This window comes from Equus przewalskii, chromosome 5 (genome assembly GCF_037783145.1).
Source record: "Equus przewalskii isolate Varuska chromosome 5, EquPr2, whole genome shotgun sequence".
Lineage (NCBI taxonomy): Eukaryota > Metazoa > Chordata > Mammalia > Perissodactyla > Equidae > Equus > Equus przewalskii.
The window spans coordinates 8984900-9006408 of NC_091835.1; the positions used below are offsets into that span (position 1 = coordinate 8984900).

Genomic DNA, 21509 nt, shown 5'->3' on the forward strand with positions numbered 1-21509 from the left:
CACCATACATATGTGCTCCTTTACCCCTTTCGTCCTCCTCCCACCCCCTTACCCTCTGGTAACTACCAATCTGTTTTCTGTTATCTATGTGTTTGTTTTTGTGCGTACACCGTTAATTTAAAGTCAATTTTATCATGTACAGTAAAAGTAAAACAAGTCCCATGTAATCATGCTTGTTTCTGTATTGTGTTTCACTGATCTAGCAATATTTGGCGTGTTCTCTGTAAGTCACAGGCTGCTTTGGTTACTGTGGCTTTCTAGAACATTTTGCTATCTGGTAGGGCAAGGCCCTTACTAGTGCCTCTTGTTCTTTTTTTTTTCTCCTCAGAATATCTTGGCTGTGCTTGTGTGTGTTTAGTCTTCTGCAGGAATTTTATTTTATTAAAAAAATTTTTTTCTTTTGAGGAAGATTAGCACTGCTAACATCTGCCGCCAATCCTCCTCTTTTGCTGAGGAAGACTGGCCCTGAGCTAACATGCGTGCCCATCTTCCTCTACTTTATATGTGGGATGCCTACCACAGCATGGCTTGCCAAGTGGTGCCATGTCCGCACCCAGGATCCAAACCAGCGAACCCCAGGCTGCCAAAGCAGAACGTGTGCACTTAACCGCTGCACCACCAGGCCGGCCCTTCTGGAGGAATTTTAGAATCAACTTGTTGAGTTCCAAAATCTTCCCATTGGGATTTTGATGGAAATTGCATTAAATTGACATCATTATAATACTGAATCTTTTCATCAGGAACATGGTGTCTTTTCATTTACTTAGGTCATTTTTAATGTCCTTAAAGTTCTCTGGTTTTCTTCATATAGATCTGGCATATTTCTCAAAATGTTTCAGGTACATTCTCTCTCTTTTTTTTTCTATTATAGTGATTGGGATAACTTTTTTTTTTCCTTTCAGATTTTAATTTCTTAAAAAGGTTTTGTCTAAGTCAAGGTTCTTATGGTAACAATTTACAGAAATACACTCAAAATAAGTTAGGCAAAAAAAAAAAAAAGGAGAATTCTTTGGAAGGTGGCCAAGCCCTCGCCTGCAGGCCAAGGACAGAAAGGGGAGTGGGCCTCAAAAGGGGGCTGGAAACAAGAACTGCTTAGTCTCCTGTTGCTGCTTCTCTCAGTGGATTTGTTTTTCTCTCCCTCTGTAGCTCAGCTTTCTTTGCTGCTCTCTTTGTCCCACTTTCACATTTCTGGGAAGCAACAGACGTAGAACAAATCTGGCTACAGGGGTTACCCATATGAACGGAGCAATTCTCAGAAAAACGCTGTGGACTGGGAAGGTACCATGAAACAGGTTTCAAAGCATTGCAATGTCAGGAACTTCAAAACAACCTGTCTCTTCTTGCCTAAGAGGGTTAGAGTCAGCAGTAACAGTACTGGAGAGCCCTTCCTCCCTAGTTCCAAGTGATTGACAAGCAGGGACCGACAATCATCATAGTTATGGTATTAATAATTCAACAAAAACACAGAGCCCCTATTCTTAGTTTATATTTGTATACTACTTTGCTGTTCAGACGTGTTTCCACTTACTTCACTTTACTGCCTTTTAGGCTTTTGGCTCAGACCACATAGTATGCCATAAATGCTAAATTATGCGGTAGGGGCATAAATTGCCATTTCAAATATTTTGTCTTTAGAAAATAAGATGCTTCAAATTTTGCAACTTGGGATGACTATGACCCTATTCCTACTCTCAATTGGCTATGATTCATTTTGATTTTCTTCTGCAGAAAAGGCACTTCATTAAAAAAAAACAAAGAAAAATCTTCCCTGAAAACTAGAAATTCTGTTAAAAGAATTTACTTAAGCCAGTTCACTAGCTGATGTCCTTATTTGATCAGGAGCCTGGTGAAAGCTACAACGGCAACTTGGAGCCAAGAAACTTTGGCAGTCTTTGCGCTAATGGTTACTAATTGAACGACCTTCGAAAGAAACCTAGGCTCTCTGAACCGGTTTTCTCATTTTCAAATCCTGGATAAGAATAACTTAGATTCAGGCGTAATGAGACGAAACAGTAAAAACAAAGCACTAGGTACACGTGGAGAGTTATCGATCGCGATGGGAGAATCTGATACCGCTGAAGGAAAAAAGAAAAATGAGTTTGGAGGGAGATTAAGGAAAAATCGTCAAAAGAACCCCAGAGGTGGCACCTCCCCCAGCCTCAGCTCTTTCGACAGATATCGAAAAACTCCCTTCTATGGCAGACACGCTCTCCTCTAACTGGAAAACGAGTGTTCGCTTTGGACGACTCTTTCACTAAGAGAAAATTCCGTTTCTCCAAACTCTGCTTCCCCGCCCAGCCTGCAAACAACGAGTCAGGTTTTCCTCACTGGCCCAGAGGGGCCGCAGTGAGCCGACAGGGCGTCCCAGGCTGCGCGGGGTCCACAGCGGGGCGGGGACGGCGGGGACGGTGGGGGCCCAGCTCGGGGCCGCGAGCCCGGAGGACAGGGGCCGGGGCAAGGAGCTCCGACAGTCGAGGGACCGCCCTGCGCGAAACACGCGGGCACCGCCCCCATCCGACACGTTTGCACGACTTAGGGCGTGGTTTCCGGCAGAGGAGGCGTGCTTTCCGGTCGTCCCTCCACTGACCTTCCTTCCGGGACGGGACTTCCTGTCCATCATTGATAGGAGCCGAGCTGTAGAGCTGGTGGCAGGTCCACACTGGAGGGTCAGTTTGGTTGACTCCGCCTTGTGCTTCTGGAAAGGGTACCTGGGAGGACGCTTTTCCTCGCTATCTTTCTTGCTTTTTCCTCCCCGCGAGGCCTCGGTATGCGCGGACGCCCTGCGCTTTTGGCAATACCACCCACCTGAGGCTCTTCCGCTTCCTGTTTCTCCAGGCTCCGCCCCCAGCGTTCGGTGGCCATGACGACCGCCCCGCGGGACTCCTTGGTGTGGAAGCTCGCCGGGCTCTTGAGGGAGTCTGGTGAGTGGACTTCCGGTTGGCTAGGGCGAGGTGGGGGTGCTCCTTACCTTCCAGAGGGCCGCCCCCTTGAGTCTCGGAGTTACCGTTGTTGAAAGTCACGAGGGTTCGGGTGCCATTTCATTTCTTTGCTCCTCCGGGGTTTGTTCGCTCTGGTACCCTTGCCTGCAGTGTTCTTTGTGACTGTCTAAACCGTAGTCATCCTTCGAGGCCGAACTCCAGTGCCCCTTCTTCTATGCGTTCTTTGCTACTCTCAGAGGGAAGTGATCATTACTACCAGGGACTGGTCATAATCATTGTTGTGTGGCAGGGCACTTAGTATAGTTAAAAGCACGAGATTTAGAGTCAGACCCACCTGGGTTGGAATCCCAACTCTCTTTCAAACTTGGCCAAGTCGTTTAAGTTTCCTGAGCCTCAGTTTTCCTCACTAGCAAAATAGCATAATGGTTGTCCTTAACTCAAAGGTTGTGGTGGGGGTTAATTTTAGTTCACGTAAAACATGTAGTATAGTGTTTACATATAGAGTCAGTACTCAGAATTGGGAGCTCTTATAACTGTAATTTCTTTCCTCAGTGCCTGGGCACAGTGGAGCCACAGTAGTTGTTCAGCATGTGGTTGGCGTTAGTTGTGTGGAAGAAGCCTTGGCTTTGGGATCAGACAGAAGTAGCAACTTCCTACCAGCTATATGATCTCAGTCAATATTCTTAATTTCTCTGAGCCCCAATTTCCATATCTGTAGGAGGCAGTCATTAATGTTTTTCTTTAGGAGATTCCAGTGGAGTTTAAATGAGATAACAGAGGCATCTGCCACATATTTCCCTATTACTGTTAGCTGCCTTCTATCACTCTGCACTCCTATGAATGGTATCTGTGGAATCTCTCTTTATAGCACTTTCACTTTCTGGCTTGTTTTATTAACTGTGCACATATCTTATCTCCTCTTCTAACTGGGAGGCTACTTGAGGGTGGGAAGAGTCCTTGTAACGTATCTCTATCTATCCTCGGTGTCTAGTACATAGAAAATCTTTCATGCAAGGCTGCAGGAATTGTTAATTTATTCAGGAAAAATCCAACTTGGCCCCAGAGGTTAGGGATGATGGTGTGTATGTGTGTATGACTATAAAGAGATAGCGAGAGAGAGACCTTTATGGTGATGGAATAGTTTTGTGTCTTGATTGTGGTGGTGGTTACAGGAATCTACGCGTATGACAAAATGGCATAGAACTATAGTACATACATAAACCAAGTAAGTTTCCTGGTTTGGCTGTTGTACCGTATTTATATAAAATGTAACCTGGGTGGGAAACTGGATGAAGATTATAGATACCTCTCTGTGCTGTTTCTGCAACGTTCTTTGACTCTTATCTATCCTTGTTTTTAAAAAAAAGTTAAAAAAAATTTCTCCGTGCCTGCCTTGTAGCTGTACTTTTTTAGGTGCAGTGATGAATACCAAGGTGACCAAAAGAGGCTCTCAAGGATGACAGTCTTGTTGGAGAGAGCAGTTTTAACATAGAGAGCAATCACAATACCTTGGTGCCATATGAGTGGTTATTCTTTCTATGACATGCATTTTAATATTGTTTGAAAGTTTCTGTAAGTGTGCATATATTCTGATTTTTGCAATCAGCAAAAGAAAGAAAGGTGAAACACCCAGTCAACTTTTTTGTAACGTGAGTGATGATCGTGTAAAGGTTCAGCAGTGTTGAGTATTGAGAAAGCTGCCTGGAGGAGGAAGGTCTCAAGCTAGGCAGAGTGGAAGGGGGTGTACCAGAAAATGAGTGAGCTGTGAACGAAGTTGACTGTATTTCCAGCACTGTGAGGAGACCAGGCTTTTGGAGCAGATGGTAAAAGACAATTTGGAAAAGTCAGGTGGAGTCATTACATGATGCAATCTCATATATCGGGCTGAAGAGTTAGGACTTTTTTTGAAGATAGAGGGGAGCCGTTGAAGACTTTTGAGCGGCGAGGAGATAGAAAGTTGGATCTTGCAGTGGAAGATGTACAGTATGGATTGGAGTGGGGGGGATCCTGGGGTCACAAAGTCTTGGAATGAAGGGGAAGACCCTTTTGTTATATCGTCCTTCCTTCTGCCCCTTTTCCTGCAGGGGATGTGGTCCTGTCTGGCTCTAGCACACTGAGCCTGCTGACGGCCACACTGCAGCAGCTGAACCGTGTATTCGAGCTGCACCTGGGGCCCTGGGGCCCTGGCCAGACAGGCTTCGTGGCCCTGCCCTCCCACCCTGCCGACTCCCCCATCATCCTCCAGCTTCAGTTCCTCTTCGATGTGCTGCAGAAAACGCTTTCACTCAAGGTTCTGGGTGGGAATGGAGCAGATGTACAAAGAGCCCAAGAGAATAGTGGAGGCGGGGACTGGGGGTGCGGGCGTGGGTTCAAGGTCTGCAGGGCCCAGATTAGATGTGAGAGCCACAGGGGTGGCTGTGCTAAGGAAGAGAGGCCAAGGAAAGGGAGATGTGCTGGGCCTCAGTGACCCGAGTGTTTTTCCTTTTAGCTGGTCCATATCCCTGGTCCTGGCCTCCCAGGGCCCATCAAGATTTTTCCCTTCAAGTCCCTTCGGCAGCTGGAGGTATGGGGTGTTGGGGGATGTTGGTGCACAAAACCCAGCTTGCAGCAGCCATTTGGGGATGGAGAAAAAGAGATGGCCTCTTTTGGTGGGGGGCCAGGCCTGAGTGGGCCCATTCCTCTGCAGTAATGTGGCATCCACTCTCTTTTCCGTTTAACACCTGCCTGAACCACAGTTGGCTTTTTCATCTTTTCCCTCCTGCCTATGAGGGGAAGGGAGTGAGCTCTCTGTCTTCTGTGAAGTCTGTCTTCCTCCCTCCCTTCCCTTGCCTTGCCCCAGCTCCGAGGTGTCCCCCTCCACTGCCTCCATGGCCTCCGTGGCATTTACTCCCAGCTGGAGACCCTGATTTGCAGCAGGAGCATCCAGGCATTAGAGGTGAGGAGGATGATGGGTGGGCCCAGACACCTTGTCCTGAGGGACATAGAGGACCAAGCCCTGACATTCCCTCTCCTCTGCAGCCTTCCCTGCCTTCGCCTCCCTCAGGACAGCGTCCTTGCTCCCTCTGCTGTGCTCTCACGGCACTCTGTGCCTGTCCATAGGTTTATGGTCACATCTCCCGTATCGTGTTAAATACTCCTGTGTCTGCCTCCCCACTCTCCCCACAGTGAACTCTCTGGGGCCGGGGCCCTGGGCTTTCTTTAAGTGTGCGTCTCCAGGCTGAGCTGGTATATAAAGAATGAGTGGATGGCTGGGTGATCGAGCATGGCCTTGGGTGGCGAGGAGGGGAAAGTGGAGGTAACCGAGCACCTTGTCTCAGGAGCTCCTCTCAGCCTGCGGTGGTGACCTCTGCTCTGCCCTGCCCTGGCTGGCTCTGCTTTCTGCCGACTTCAGCTACAACGCCCTGACTGCCTTGGACGGCTCCCTGGTGAGGGCCTCAGGGAGGGGGGTTTGGGAAGGACAGGGGTGGGCAGGAGGGCCTTAGGGAGGAGAGCCAGCTGGCTGCCTGGGGATGTCTGATTCGCCACCACCTCTTCCCGTCCACCCAGCGTCTCCTGTCAGCTCTGCGCTTCTTGAACCTGAGCCACAATCAACTCCAGGACTGCAGGGGCTTCCTGACCGTGAGTATGAGCAGCCTGGCCGGGGCCAGCGCCCTACGGCCTCGGATCCTTCTGCTCTGACCCTCTCTCCTGGATCTGTTTTGCTCCCACCTTGCTCTTGCCCCCCAGGTGGAGCCACATCCGGAGGCAGTGCTGTTTGGGGGCTCAGGCTCTAGCATAAGACAACCCAGTGTTCAAATCTCAGCTCCTACTTTCTGTGTGACTTGGGGCAAATTGGTTAACCTCTTAGTTTCTTCGCCTACTTTTATAGTATTAAAATGATTGTGGGGCTGGCTCAGTGGCATAGCAGTTAAGTTCCCGCGCTCCGCTTTGGTGGCCTGGGGTTTGCCGGTTCGGATCCCAGGTGTAGACCTAGCAGCACTTGTCAAGCCATGCTGTGGCAGGCATCCCACATATAAAATAGAGGAAGATGGGCACAGCTGTTAGTTCAGGGCTAATCATCCTCAAAGAAAAAAAAAGATTGTGAGGAGTGTGTGATGTTACTTAGCCCCAATGCCTGGCTCAGAAAAGGGTAGCTTTTGTGATGATGATCAAGAGCCCTTCTCCCCTGTCTCCTCATCAATGGTAAACACAGCTGGACACTAGTTAAAGTGGTAAAAGCAGATTTTTAACCAGTAATAAACTGTTGCAGTGGTAATGAACTATTGTGATATTTAATCTGTAGTAAGACTTTTAATCAGTAATAAACTATTCAGCTGAACTGAACTCAAGTTCGATTTGTGCAGAGGCAACTGGGCGTTTCAAAGGGAGAGTGAGGGAGTCGGGAGCGGGACTGGCGGGGCCTTGAGCAGATTCTCTCCTTGACTGAACTCTACTCAGATTTCTCTGAAGTCAGGGAAGTGGAAATTTACAAAAAGCAGGAAGGGGGCGTTGGTCCGCGTGAAGCCTGTCTGGGTTGCTGCTTGTCAGTTAGGCTCCTACCCTCCCACGAGGCTGGCACACGGGGCCCTCTCTTCAGGTGTGTCTGGAACACACTGAATTCTGGCAACCTTAAGTTTTTCTGGGTAGGAATGTACGGGGCTGGAGTTGTCATCCTAGGGTTGTGGCCTTGAGCTCTTAGGTTCTTTGCTAGTATTTGCTCAGGTCTTTTAAAGTCGGGGGGTGGAGGGCTGGATGAAATCATTTGTGCTGAGAGTCCACAGTCTTGATAGGTCAGGGTTGAGGCCTAGTCAAGAAGAGGGCTCAGAGGAGTCTGGCTGAAGTTTGGTCAAGGAGAGAGTCTTTGTCACCCCCACCCCCTCCCAGGACTTGTCTGAGCTCTGCTATCTGGACATCTCCTATAACCACCTGCGTTTGGTGCCGAGAATGGGACCCTCTGGGGCTGCTCTGGGGACCCTGATACTGCGAGGCAATGAGCTCCGGAGCCTGCATGGTGAGTGAGGGAGTGTGGTGGGGGAGGTGGGGGGCAGGGAGTCGGGGAGGGTAGGGCAAACATGGAGAGGACCGAGGACAGTGTGAGACTTGGGGGCAGGGGCCCCAGGAACATGTGTTTCCAGAGGCTCATGCATACTATGGTCAGGCCTGAGGTGCCCAGGCTTGTCCTTCTATGGCACCCACCTCCAGCATACACCCCACGCCCACCCTCACCCACATGCCCTTCCTGTCTTCTTGCCTCCACTCCAGGCCTGGAGCAGCTGAGGAACCTGCGGCACCTGGATGTGGCGTACAACCTGTTGGAAGGACACAGGGAGCTGTCGCCGCTGTGGCTGCTGGCTGAGCTCCGCAAGGTGAGTCTTGGGCATGTCAGGACCTGGGAGCCAGCTTTGCACCCCGCCCTCCCGTGCTGATTTGGTCAGTGCCTTTCCTTACTCACGGAGACCCAAGGCCCACCTCATTCTCCTCTTCCTGCCCCTCAGCTCTGCCTGGAGGGGAACCCTTTGTGGTTCCACCCTGCGCACCGAGTGGCCACCGCCCAGTACTTGTCGCCCCGTGTCAGGGATGCTGCTGGCGGCGTGAGTGATCTTCCCGTGTCCACTCTGCTTTCCCTTTCCTGCCCGGTCCTACCCCAGCCCTGCACCCTCTGGCCTTTCCCACCCCATCCCTATGCAAGGGGCCAAGGCCTGGACCTCCTGCTTATTATGCTGTTACTGCCTGCTGAGCCTCGTGGTCCTTACAGGACGAGGAGGGCCCCCACCCCCGCCTGGAGCTCCCCAGGGGCATGTGCTCCACCACCAACACTGCCTTCCCTTTTTATCTCTGCTCAGTTTCTTCTTGATGGCAAGGTCTTGTCACTGACTGATTTTCAGGTTAGTGTTGTGGGGAGTGACGGGAGTGGGACAGCGAGGATTGATTTGGGAGGGCACTGGCTGAGGGAAACGGGTTTCCAGGGAAAGGGTCTTCCTGGTGAGCTGGAAAGTAGGTCCCGTGTATCAGCTAGCTTGGGCAGGGCAGAGGTGCTCCCCTGGCTCTGACTTCTTTCTCCTTCCTTTTGTCACACGCCAGACCTCTATATCCTCAGGCCTCAGCTCCACAGCCCCACCCCTGCCCTGGCCAGTGGGGAGTACCTCTGAAACCTCGGGTGGCCCTGATTTGAGTGACAGCCTCTCCTCAGGGAGCATTGCTGTCCAGCCTCCACTCCGTAAGGTTAAGGTAGGCAGTGTCCTAGGTTGCCTCGTGCCTGGGGTTGCGTTCCTTTATGGGGGCTCCGGGTTGTCGGTGGGCTGGGAACAGTAAGGCCTTATCCTTGCTTGGGGATGGGGTGTTTTGTGGTAGGTTGGCTGGGTGACCATGGATGGCAGGGTGGGAGGCCCTGGCTTTCCTAGAACGTCGTCCTTCTACCCAACCTCAGAGCCGAGTCCGTGTGAGGCAGGCAAGTATCTCAGAACCCAGTGACACGGACCCAGAGCCCCGGACTATGGACCCTTCCCCCACTGGTAAGTGGCCCTGCCCCCACCGCCTCACCCCCGACCTGCGCTCTGCGACCTTCCAGTTGGGAGGATTTTACTTCTGGTGGAGTGGAGTTTTGCAGAGGCCTCGTACTCTTTCCTCACTCCTCTTTTCAGTTTAGGGAAAGGAGAAAAGACTGCTCCTGGGTGGCAGTTTTCCAAGTGTTTTCAAGGAGCATTAACTGTGTGGGATGTCGGGAGGTCATGTAATGAAAGGATTGCATGGCCAGCCACGTTTGGAAAATGCTACACAAAGTGAAATAGGTGTCCTCCATCCAGGACATCTGAGGATCTTAAATGTGCCTCTGTGGATCGTGACTCTCCCAGAGCAGCCTGCGAGGCACGGTTCTGAGTTGCATGCGCCCACAGTGTTCTGTAGAAAGCGCTTTGGGACATGCTGCCGAGGGGAACCTTCAGCCTCCCTCTGACCCTCCCCCCGTTACACACCCTTTTCCTTCCCCGTGAGGAGCACTCAGAGAGGCTGGGCCGGCGGGTTGTGGTTGGGGGTGGGCTTGCTGAGCTGCGCCACTCCCCCACCTGCCCAGGACGGTTTGTGCAGCAGCATCGGGAACTTGAACTCATGAACAGCTTCCGGGAACGGTTCGGCCGTGACTGGCTGCAGTATAGGAATCACCTGGAGACCTCTGGGACCCCTGTTCTGCCCACCTCCAAGACCCCTGCCCTCAGCACACTGCCCCCGGGTGCCCCGAGCACAGAGACTGCGGCCAGCCCTCCACCTGCGGAGAAGGAGTCACCCCAGGAAATGGCAGAGGAGGTCACTGTAGAATCGGAGCCGCAGGAGGAAGAGGAGACGGAGGAGCACGGAAAAGAGGAGGAAGGAAAGGAGGAGGAGAAGGAGGAGGAGGAAGAGCAGAGTGAAGTGGAAGGTGAGCACTCAGTGGCCATGGGGAGGGCTGGGGCTAGTGACGGTGGTGTGTCTGGGAGAGTTAGGAAAACCCGGACGCAGGGTGGCCGACCCTTTTGGATGGAGGGCCACCCCAGGGGAGGGCAGAGTCCTGGGTACCTTTCCCTCCTTACGGATCTACCTCTTGGTCTCTCCTCAGCGGAGCTCTGTCGCCCCATGTTGGTGTGTCCCCTGGAGGGCCCCGAGGGTGTTCGGGGCAGGGAGCGCTTTCTCCGGGTCACTTCTGGCCACCTGATTGAGGTGGAGCTCCAAGCAGCTCGAACCCTGGAACGACTCGAGCTCCAGAGTCTGGAGGGAGCTGAGGTGGAGCTCGAGAGCCCAACCCAGAGGGAACCGGTGCCTGAGGTGAGTGGGGGCGTGGGGGTTCTGGAAGAGGTGGCGGGCTCTTTCAGGAGCCAACTCTGACCACACGGCTGTTGGGTGCCAGGCTCTGGGCTGCGTGTTCCCCACGGTCTCCCTTGGGTGCTTGGCGCTCAGGAGGGGAGCTGTGGGGGGCAGAGATGTGGCCCTATGTGGCCCCTTGGGAGGCTGGACTAGAGGATGTCAGCAGAGGCGTGTTAACACAGTCCAGAGCTCTTGTTTCCTCCGTGCTCTCAGTGTAACCCTCATCCCTCTGACCACCCCCGCTTCTCCCTGGTCCCTCTTCCTGCAGGGCGCAGACCCGCCCCCCAGGGCCCCCGTCCTCGTGCTGCGCTTCTCCTACATTTGCCCGGACCGGCAGTGGCGACGCTATGTGGTGCTGGAGCCTGATGCCCACGCGGCCATCCAGGTGACGGGCCTGGCTCGGGGCCCACGAGGCTGCGGGAGGACTGGAGGACTGCCGACCAATCCACGGCTCACAGCTATGTCCGGCCTGCCTGTTTCAGGAGCTGCTTGCTGTGTTGACCCCGGCAGCCACCAGGGCTCAGCGTCAGCTCGGGGAAGCAAGGGACCCGCTGGCGGGCAGACTCCAGTGTCTGCGTTGTGGCCACGAGTTCAAGCCAGAGGCGCCCAGGCTGGGACTGGACAGTGAGGAAGGCTGGAAGCCTCTGTTCCAAAAGGCAGGTAAGGACAGGCCCTGCCCACATGCCTCCTGCCTGTTCAGGGACAACGGCTTTGAGGTGGGGAGTGTTGGGGGGAGCCCCAGGGACAGAAGGAGTGGGGACCATCTTTTCTGCCTGGAGGAAAAGATCAAACCATCTGCCTGCTACGTTTACAAAAAAAAAAGAAGAATGAAATTACGTCCTTTTCTTTTTTCTCTAAAAGTCGGGAAATACCATCTCTGTAGTTGTTTAAACGTACTCATTATTTTTGCATTACTTGAAGGCTCTTTCTCCGTGTTTTGGCTAATATTTCAGAAACTCCGTAACCCTCCCGAGCCCTTCCTGCAGTGTCAGGTTGCGCTGCTGCCCCCTGAGCATGTCTGGCTGTTGAGTGAGATGCTCTGGGGGCTGGCTTGGCCTGTCCTTCCTTGGCTGACCTTGGGAGCTGCTTGGTATCGAGCAGTGCCTCGTGGCCTCTCTGCACATTGTGTTCTTTAAGATGAGAGACTTTTCTGTTGTAGATCAGGCAACAGGCAATGTTTTTGAAGACATTGAAGAAGAAAGAGAGATTCTTGATAAGACCTCTGTTGAAACGCATGACTTTGATTAGCTACTGTTCTCTTCTTGGCAGCAGCTGGAGCAGAGGTTTAAATTTTGTTCGGAAAATGGGCTCCTCTCCATCCCCCACTGTGACCTGCCTGGCGGCTGCAGGCCCCCAAGGCCCAGCAGCACAACGTGTGCAACGGAAACAGTCCCACTCCCTCTCGGAGCCTGCCTGTACTCCATGGGGCCATGTGACCCCTGGGTCCCTTTGGCGGTGGCATTATTAATGAACTTTCCTTTGAGCTCCATTCTCCTTTATTTTAGCCTTGGTTACCTCCTCTGAACAAAGAAGAGAATGAATTTGCCCTGTGGTACTGTTAGGAGATTTAACCGTGACAAAAAGACACCAGGCACAGGCCTGGCTCAAAACAGAAGTCCTCCATCGGTGGCAGCTGTTGTTGCCCCCTGCCCTGGCTGTACGGTCTTGGGCAGGATACATCAATTCTTTGATCTTTGCTTTCCTCATTTGCAAAGTGGGATAGGGAGAGTTTTGGTACTCCTGTCCAAGGGTCCTGCCCATGCCCAGCACACTGTGGCTGCTCGAAGAATGCTGCTTCTCTTGTTGCTGATCCGTGTCTTGGATTCTTTACCTGATTCCATTCACTCATCCTGACCACTCTGTAGTACAGACACTGTTACCATTCCCGTTTCACAAATGAGGAACCAGGCACAGAGAGCTTAGGTAACTTGTCATAATTGCTTAGATGACAGCCTTTAATTGATGGAGCCTGAACTTGGACCCGGATCTGGCACCCTGCCTTCCCAGCCTGTTGCTTTGGGGCTTTCAGACATTGTTGGTAGAGCACTGAAGTACGTGATCAGCCTGAGGCTAGGGGAGGGAGCAGAGCAGGGCCTGGTTGACTTTGGCCCTCTCTGAAAGGCCTGAAATAAGAAGGTGGGCTGTATTTTGAGGAGCTTGAGGGCCGTGGTTCTGGGTTTGCTTATCTCTCACTGAGATGGGAGTGGGCGGTCAGCTGCTGGGAGGTGAGTGGCTTGGGAGTGGTGGGTAGTGTGTGAAACTGGAGATGTGGGCCCAGGTGAGTCTGAGAGTGGGTGAGGGGTTGTGGCGCTGGTGGGGGGCGTGGTTCACGGAAACTCCCATCCTTCCCTCCAGAATCTCCTGCTGTGTGTCCCAACTGTGGTAGTGATCACGTGGTTCTCCTGGCCCTGTCCCTGGGAACCCCCAATGCGGAACAGAGACAGGGAGAGCAGTCGCCAGCCCCGCCGCAGTCCAGCAGCGCTGTCCATAACCCTCCTGGCCACAGTGACCACAGCAACAGGGCCGACAGTGCCCCATCTCAGGCACCGGTCTCCCATGACCGCCACAGTTGGAGCCTCAGTCCCCGTGAGTATAGGGGAAAGGAGATGGGTGGCATTTAGGGGAGGGAGGTGGCACTGATGGGGAGCTGGGGATGGAGCCATGGGCTACCAGGGGAGGCTCACGGCCCACCGCTTGTCCCCAGCCCCTGAGCGCTGTGGCCTCCGTTCTGTGGACCACCGACTCCGGCTGTTCCTGGATGTTGAGGTGTTCACTGATGCCCAGGAGGAGTTCCAGTGCTGCATCAAGGTCTGCGCCAGCCTGGCACTGCCCTGTTGCCCTAACTGACCAGGGCGTCCACTTGTTTCCACCATGGCAGTTGCTTTGGAACTGCTGGGTCTGGCTTCCAGTTTCAACTCCAGCAGTTCTTACTATGTAGCTCTGGACACATTCCTTGATGTTTGAGTCTCAGTTGTTGCCCTCGACAACGGGGGTGGTAATACCTACCATACAGAGTGTGGCAGCATCAGTGAGGGCTCATGTCTGTAGGCTGCCTCCCGTGGCACCTGACACTCAGTAAATGGGAGCTCCTGTCATTATTATAAACACACAGCGTCATTGGACCCTCTCTGCTCGAGCATCTGGTATATGCTACATGCTAAGGATCTAAACTAAACCAATCTTGCCCTGTGTCTTATATTCTGATGTGAGAAACAGACAGTGATCATACGATATGAAAGGCTGGGATCAGGCCAAGGCCCTAGAGGGGCATCTGATCAGCCTGCGTGGGCCAGGGAAGCCCTCCTGGGGAGGCGATGGCTAAGCCAGGTCTTGAAGGATGAGTTACGGAGGAGGCAGGAAGAGGACGTTGTAGGTCTAGGAAGCAGCACATGCGCGGAGGCAGGGGAGAGTAGCTCATGGGGAGAGCTGCCCGTGATTGGGGCAGCCAGATGTGGGTGTCGGGGACAAGTGTCCCCAGAGGAGTCTGAACAGGCAGGCAGGGGCTGGTTCAGAAGCAAGGCCAGGTGTCTGCCAGGGAGTTTGCTCTTGACCCTGAGGGCTGGGGGAGCCCCTGAAGGATGGAAGCCAGGGAGTGGCGATTGGTTTTGTTAGAACAGTCCGTCGATCAGAATGTGGAGGGTGGATTGGAGGGGACGAGGTGACAGAGAAACCTGCTAAGAGCCTGACTTGGGCCTGTGTGCAGGCCAGGGCTGTGGGATGGAGGGCATGGCTGGTGGAGACGCTGGGGTGGATGAGCAGTGGGGAGAGTCAGGCCAAAGGCACTGTCCCAGGTCGCTCGGCTCTCGGTCTGGCAGCCTCCCCCGTCCTCTCTTCCTGTTTCTCATCAACTTCTTCTTCCCCTTAGGTGCCACTGGTGTTAGCAGGCCACCCTGGGGAGTTTCTGTGTCTCGTGGTTGTGTCTGACCACAGGCTTTACGTGTTGAAGGTGACAGGGGAGATCTGGTGAGTGAGCAGGCCGCGGCCAGGCTAGGGTCACAGCCCGCTGTGGGTCTCACTCCACTCTCACTCTTCCCCACCACTCTGCCTGCCTCTCTCCACAGTGGGCCTCCAGCTAGCTGGCTACAGCCAACCCTGGCTGTTCCCCTGCAGGATCTGAGTGGCATAGAACTGGGCCTGGCAGGACAGAGCCTGCGGCTGGAGTGGGCGGCTGGAGCGGGCAGCTGTGTCCTGCTGCCCCGAGATGCCAGGCACTGCCGGGCCTTCCTCGAGGAGCTCAGTGGTGAGACACGGGTGGGAGGGGGAAGGGAGAGGCAGGGATGGCAGGGGCCAAGGGGGTGTGGCTCCCATGTCTGGCTCCCACAGTGGAGACAGACAGGTAATGGGACTCATCCCTCACAGAAGTTTCTGAAATCTAGACATATGGAGAATGGGAAGGTGTTGAGAGGCGGAGAGGTTGGGACAGAACAGATGGAGTTTTTGAGAGTTCCCTGTCCTTGGCTGGCTCTATCCAGATGTCTTGCAGTCTTTGCCCCCGACCTGGAGGAGCAGCATCAGCACCACGGAGGAGGAGGTGACCCCGAAGCACCGGCTCTGGTGAGTCGATAGGAGGCTGAGGCCGGGGTTGGTGCCCAGATGCTGCTGTTGGACACAGGCCCTCTGCCCACCAGCCCCAGCACAGTCCAGGCCTGAGCACCTGGGTCTGCCACTGTCCTCATGCCCACACCTGCTGACCCAGGCCTGGTCCTCCTCCCCGCTCTGCCCCCTCGTAGTACTTCCCACCCCCTTCCCACCACTCCTTCCCCCAGGCCATTGCTGGAAAGAGATTCTTCCTCGGAGCCTCCCCGGTTCTTCTACCTTCGGGTGTTCCTGGTTGAAGGTGAGGCCTCTGTACCCATCTTGTCCCAGGCCACGGGCCCGGCCCCAGCGCCTCTGCATGCCCTTGTAGCAATTCTCAGTTCTTGGACTCTGGTCTTCCTCTCACCTGTGGGCATCCCTACATGACAGTCTCGGTGCCCCAACCTCTCTGGGTGGGGCCGGGAGGGGTCCTGGGCCTCAGCTGCCCGGAGACCTTTACTTTTGGGCCGAGGCTGTCTGTGAAGTGCAGCAGATTGGCTGGGTCTGCTCGCTGCACTGCATCCTGTTGGAAAAGGCAAGAGCAGACCCTTCTTTGCTAGTAGGGTGGGTGGTGGGGCAGGTTCCCTTTGTCTTGGGCCTCAGAGGTTTTGGAGGCTAGAGGTGTCTCGTGTTTGGAAAAGGGAGGGCCTTGGACCCTGGAGGCACAGGCTGCATTGTGGCCATCTCAGTGTGGTTGCTTCTCTTCTCCCGAGCAGCACTGGGATGCTGCCCCTGGGCTCCTCCGGGACCTTCCACTCTGGGCCTCACTCTGCCTTTCCCTCCAGGCCCTGCTACCTGCCCTGTGTCCCTGTTGCTGACTCTGTCCACCTTGTACCTGTTGGATGAAGAGCCTGCAGGGTTCCGGGCAGAGCCGCCTCTTCCAGCTGCATCTGGAGAAGCCTCTGAGCAGGCCCCACCCTCGGGGCCAGGCCCCTCCGTGCGTGTCAGGGAGCAGCAGCCACTCAGCAGCCTGAGCTCGGTGCTGCTCTATCGCACGGCCCCAGAAGAGCTGCGGCTGGTCTTCTATGATGAGGTGCGTGTGTGTGTGTGTGTGTGAGAGAGAGAGAGAGAGAGGGGAGTGGAGGTGGTGGGCAGTGTGGGAAATGGGTCTAGGAAGGCTATGAATTGGGGGCAGTATGGAACTTGCCAGAGAATTAGGGTGCAAGGAACTGAGGGCTCCCTGGGTTTGGATGGCAGCAAGTGGAGAGGGAGGCGGGTGTTGGCGGTGGAAGCACCCCGGACGTGGAGCCCAGCCTTTTGTCAGCTGGGAGGCCTGTGGTGGGCCCGTGTGTTGGCCATTTGATCTTTACAGCCCACATGTGAGAAGGTACTCTTACTGGTCCTGCTGCAGATGAGGAAACTGAGGCTTGCGATGGTAACTGACTTGGCCAGGTCACAAGCCGTAGAGCCATGAGCTGAACCCCAAGCAGTTCCTTCGAATTAACTCCAGAACTTACGTTCTGGAAAACAGAAACGATTACAGCAACCAGATAGTAAATGTGAGAGCCCTTTGGGGGCCTTCAGTAAGTGTCGAGTGGGTTCAGTTAAAAAGCTCAGAGTCAGGATCTCTCATGGTGATCTGAGAGATCACAGGCTTGGGGGAGGGAAGCGGCCGTGAGCCAAGGAGCGCGGTGGGTCATCCCTGAGACCTCCCCTGGCTCTGGTGTGGCCCTCTGTGTGTCCCACCTCTCTGCTGCTTGGTCTGCCAGGTGTCCCGGCTGGAGAGTTTTTGGGCCCTGCGGGTTGTGTGTCCGGAGCAGCTGACGGCCTTGCTGGCCTGGATCCGGGAGCCCTGGGAGGAGTTGTTTTCCATCGGACTGCGGACTGTGACCCAAGATGCTCTAGACCTTGACCGGTGAGGCCTCCACGCTGACCCCGCCCCTGGCCTCAGGAGCCATGGCTGCAGATGTTCCCTCTCCAGACTCTGGCTGCAGACTCCTCCAGCCTCTGGGCGCCGGCCAGTGAGGCCCCAAATGACCCACGGCTCGAGGGAAGGGAGAGAGAAGTGGTCTGGCCTCTAGATGATCTGGCCCGAGGGGACAGGCCAAGTGGTCACTAGGACTGTTTGTCTGGCACTTGTTCTCAGGTATCAATAAAGTTGTTTCCATTCCTGATGTCCTGGGCGTCCTGAGATGTGTCCCTCGAGGGCCTGCCATTCCCCATCTCTTCTGACAGAAGCTGCCCGCCCATCCCTCTTCCCATGTGGACAGGCTGGGCGACCTTGTTTGAACTTGAGACCTAATCTCCAACCCTGCTCTGCCCCGGCTGATCGGATCAAGTGGTCCCCCTGACCCCCACGGGCACAGTCCTCAGCGGCAGCACCTGTCACGTGGCCTGGCCTGGAATTCCCTGCCTAATAGAGCCGGGCCTGTTAGAGTCCCACTCACTCCAGTTTCATTTGGGAGCCAGTGTGGGTCTCAGGCCATTGGCATGGGAGCTGCATACGAGAGGGTGACTGGGAGAGGGGGTGTGGAGCTGGCTGTGGAGGGAGGGCTGGCACCTGGTGGTTTCCGCTCCTGTCTGCTCCTCTCAGCACCACGTCCCTCAGCCGAGCAGGGTGGGTTGACCCCGTTCCTCTGCCTGTCTCTGTGGCCAATGTGATCGGTCCAGGAATGGTCGTGTGGCCCGGTTTGGCCTACCAAGGCCCAGTCCTGGCCTTTTGCTGGAACAACCAAGAAAGAGGCGAGTTTCCCCATGAGGGCTGCTGAGAGGATGGCCCTGGAGCTGTGGCCACAAGGGGAGAGCGTTCCTCAAACGAACCTGCAGGGAAGGAAGACAGTGCTGAGGGATAGAGCCAGCAGTTCCAAGGCCTGGTGGTGTCCCTGGAGCCCGGGGCCCAGATGTGCCCGAAGGCGGATGCCCCTGAATTTTAGGTTGTGGGAACTAAAGCAGACTCCTCCTTTTTTCTTTCTGGCTGAAGCTATGAGCCACTGAGAGGGTCCTAACTGACTCGAGGCAGCCTGAGTGGGCATCTGTTTTTTGTACCCCAAAATGAACTGCATGGGAAGAGTGGCACCCACATATTTGTGTAGAGGCCCTGGGAAGAGGGCTTGGGGTTGGAGTGGGGGGACTCGAGTCAAAGGCTGCCCTTGAGCCCAAAAGCTGGGCTCCAGCTGTGAGAGTGTGTGTGTGTGGTTTTGGGGTACCAATGGGTGCATCTCATTTATGGAGCACTTGCACACCAGGCGCTGAGCTAACTGCTTAGTGACAGTGTCTGCTCCTCACAGGGGTCCTGGGAGGTGGGTGGCATCCTGTTACAAGTGAGGAAACCGAGGCTTAGAGCACTTAAGTGACTTGCTCAAGATCATGTCAGTAAATGGAGGAGACATGATGAGTCCAGGCTTGTTTGACCTCAGAGTGGGCTGCACTGCCTCTCTGTTCCCTGCAGTGGAAGGGCCTGTGTGCTCGGCCCCACCCACAGAGAGGGACCGTTGCCCAACCTGCCCTGGGCTGGGGAGCTCCTGAATAGTCCTGGACTCATCCGGGACACGCAGGCCCGTTGCACTGTGTTTGGAGTTTCTCTTTCCTCCAGGCTGTGGTGACATGTTGGCTGATTCTCACCCCTCCCCACCGGGCTGTAGGGAACAAAGATGCCGGCTCTCTAGGTTTTAGGTGAAAGGGCTAAGCTGTGAGAGGAGATTGAAAGGCTGCCTCAGGAGACGAAGAGCCTGGAGTGGGAGAGGGAGGGGTTTTAGAGAAGAGCATTAGAGCAGTGTGGGAGCAATCCCCTGACATTGGGGGCTCTTGGAGTAGAGGGGCCCTGTGCCTTGCTCCCTGTTTGGAGTTAGGACAGTGGCCTGCCGGATGTTCCCCATGCCACCAGGGCAGATGGAAATTGCGGTTTGGAAGGACCTGGCAGGATAGGGCTGGTGATAGCCGCCCAGATTTCTCTTGACTGGAGAAGAGAGGAGGGCCAGAGGACCTGTGGGCTCCTGTGGGGCACAGAAGTCAGCTGAGAGCGTGCTGGAGGGTGGCCAGCGTCCTGTAGGAGGATGGGATGGGCCAGCCCCCAAATGGGGATGTGACCAGATTAGACTTGAATTGATTGAGTTTAGATCACTGACTTGGGGGCTGGCCCGATGGTGTAGAGTTTAAGTTCATGCGTTCCGCTTCGGCGGCCCAGAGTTCGTCAGTTCGGATCCTGGGCACGGACCTAGCACTGCTTGTCAAGCCATGCTGAGGCTGGCATCCTACATTGCAGAACTGGAAGGATGTACAACTAGGATACAAAACCATGCACTGGGGCTTTGGGGAGAAAAAGAAGAAAAAAAGGAGAAAGATGCAACAGATGTTAGCTCAGGGCCAATCTTCCTCAACCCTCCCCCCTCAAATAGCATACCTTAAAAAAAAAACTTAAATCACTGATTGGGCTGAGTTTACCTGAATGTTATCAGCTTAACTTTTCTGTTGGTTAGGAATAGGGGCTCATTATAAGGATAAAGTTGAATTATAGAGAACAAAGTTATACTTTCGCATACCTGAATTATGTTTCTGGAAATCCCACCTGTTACCATTGGAAAGGTAACATTGAAGGATTTGGAAGGTGTGGACCTAGAGGGCAAGGGGGTGGTTTTTTTACAGTGGTCTGGGGGTTTCTCCTTTCCCCTCACTAGAAAGCCTTTGACGTAGGGTTCCTGGGGATGAGATGAGTTCTGATAATTTGGTCCAGCCTCACTGTAAAGCTTTGTTTGGAAGAAGGCCACAGTGGGAGCTCCTGGGGTGGGGAGAGTGGGCTTGTAGTGGCTGGAGAAGACTTAAATCTCCCTGGGGTGCAGTGCCACCCCGGACTCGGCCAGCCGTCTGCAAACTGTGGGGCCCGGGACCGTGGAATCATGCGGGAAACAGTCGATGCCACTGGAGGATGGTCACTCAGCCTTAGGTGCTCCTCGTGCTGCAGGGAAGTACAGCACACAGCCCTGGATTCCCAGGAGGGAGGAGGACTGCTGGGCCCCGGGCGGTCGAGGCGCAGGGCAGGCCGGGCTCACTCCTGTCTGCCTCCTCTGAGCCCTGGGTGGGTCAGCAGTGTTCCTGTCCTGCAATGTGTTCGTTACATGTTCATTCATAGATACACCGACTGGATGTTAATTGATTCATTCCTCCACTTGGCACAGATTAACAGAACACAGGGCCTGCCGCAGAGCTCATCAGAGCATGTGTCAGGGCAGGAGGGACCCCGTGGAAGCAGCTGCCCTCTCTGTGCCGGGGCTGCAGGGAGGGGTGGTGGGGTGGGTGTTGAACGCTCCCTTGAAGATTTATAGAGGAACACCTCTAAACAGTAATGAAGGTGATCATCCAGCAGCCGGGGCTTAGTGAGCCCTCGCTATGGTCCTTGCATTGTTTAAAGCATCTGATCTTCCAAGTGTTTCCCACATTCCTTTGATCACAAAATACAGAGCCAATTAGCTCAAGAAAAGAGCCCTCGGTGTATAGACATGACCCAGACCTGGAAGGCTGGCGCTGAGGCCCCAGAGCTAGGGTTTCTCCTGTCTCTTAGAGCCAGATGGTTTCTCTCTCTCCCCTCCCCAGCAGGGCCCTGGGCTGGTCTGGCAGCGGGAGAGTGGGGAGGAAATGGTGTGAATCTTGGAACTGGCCAGTTGAGAAATGCCGGCTGGGGTGGCAGTCCCTTGGTGACAGTCCTGTAGAAGGGTGGAGCGGCCCGGGAAGAACTGTGCAGAGGCTCAGAAAACAAGTTCACCTACTTCTGCTTTGCTTGGAGCTGGCCTGAATTTTTAATTGAAGCAAATTAAAACTTCCCAAAAATATTAGTCCACTTTCTTGGCCGTGTGCACACCCCTTCTCCGTCTGATTTTGCACCATCTGCAAACAAGAGTCAGTGCTGTCCTGAGGAAGGCCTTCCCCAGCCTCTGGCCCGGAGCTGCTGTTCATGGAGCCCAGGGCCCATGGACAAGCATTTCCCCAGAAGACCGTTGGTCATGGTCCAGGTGGGGCAGGATAATCTCGTCAGTTTAGACTGAGTTGCAAAGCAGCGGGAAGCTGGGGCAGTTGAAAGAGGAGATCTTTCCGTTTCTTTGTGCTTAAAATCTCTGTGAACATCTTTGTTTTCTTTAACAATTCAACAAAATCCTCGTCACCCTTTGTCCTATGGGTGCTCTTTCTTTGATGACCCAGAAGACAGAGGTGCTGGGGTTGCCCACCCAGGAAGTGGTCCAGGGTGAGGCTGTC

At 54.3% G+C, this 21509-nt stretch overlaps 1 protein-coding gene across 3 annotated transcripts; it reads left to right on the forward strand.

The window, feature by feature from the left end:
- Nucleotides 1–2541: 2541 nt before the first annotated feature.
- On the forward strand, nucleotides 2542–17440 carry STK11IP (serine/threonine kinase 11 interacting protein). 3 transcript variants are annotated; one of them, XM_070619948.1, is made up of 25 exons: nucleotides 2542–2666; nucleotides 2836–2921; nucleotides 5024–5229; nucleotides 5428–5502; nucleotides 5779–5874; nucleotides 6257–6364; nucleotides 6486–6557; nucleotides 7803–7929; nucleotides 8181–8284; nucleotides 8414–8509; nucleotides 8762–8803; nucleotides 9000–9146; nucleotides 9346–9430; nucleotides 9988–10329; nucleotides 10507–10712; nucleotides 11020–11136; nucleotides 11234–11411; nucleotides 13107–13337; nucleotides 13456–13559; nucleotides 14617–14714; nucleotides 14813–14991; nucleotides 15224–15305; nucleotides 15518–15588; nucleotides 16112–16359; nucleotides 17036–17440. In XM_070619948.1, exons 2-25 carry the CDS (start codon nucleotides 2861–2863, stop codon nucleotides 17183–17185), a joined length of 3225 nt encoding a protein of 1074 aa, XP_070476049.1. In that variant the 5' UTR covers nucleotides 2542–2666; nucleotides 2836–2860; the 3' UTR covers nucleotides 17186–17440. The 3 variants fall into 3 exon arrangements, 2 of the variants coding, with proteins under 2 accessions (XP_070476049.1, XP_008505762.2); XR_011540174.1 differs by having other exon boundaries at nucleotides 2570–2666; nucleotides 15128–15305; XM_008507540.2 differs by having other exon boundaries at nucleotides 2588–2704.
- Nucleotides 17441–21509: the final 4069 nt, after the last annotated feature.

Coding starts and splice junctions, on each gene's coding strand:
- STK11IP (XM_070619948.1), top strand. CDS start 2,861: ATGACGACCGCCCCGCGGGACTCCTTGGTGTGGAAGCTCGCCGGGCTC. Junction 5,503..5,778: donor AGTCCCTTCGGCAGCTGGAG/GTATGGGGTGTT, acceptor GCCTTGCCCCAG/CTCCGAGGTGTCCCCCTCCA. Junction 13,560..14,616: donor AGTTCCAGTGCTGCATCAAG/GTCTGCGCCAGC, acceptor TCTTCCCCTTAG/GTGCCACTGGTGTTAGCAGG.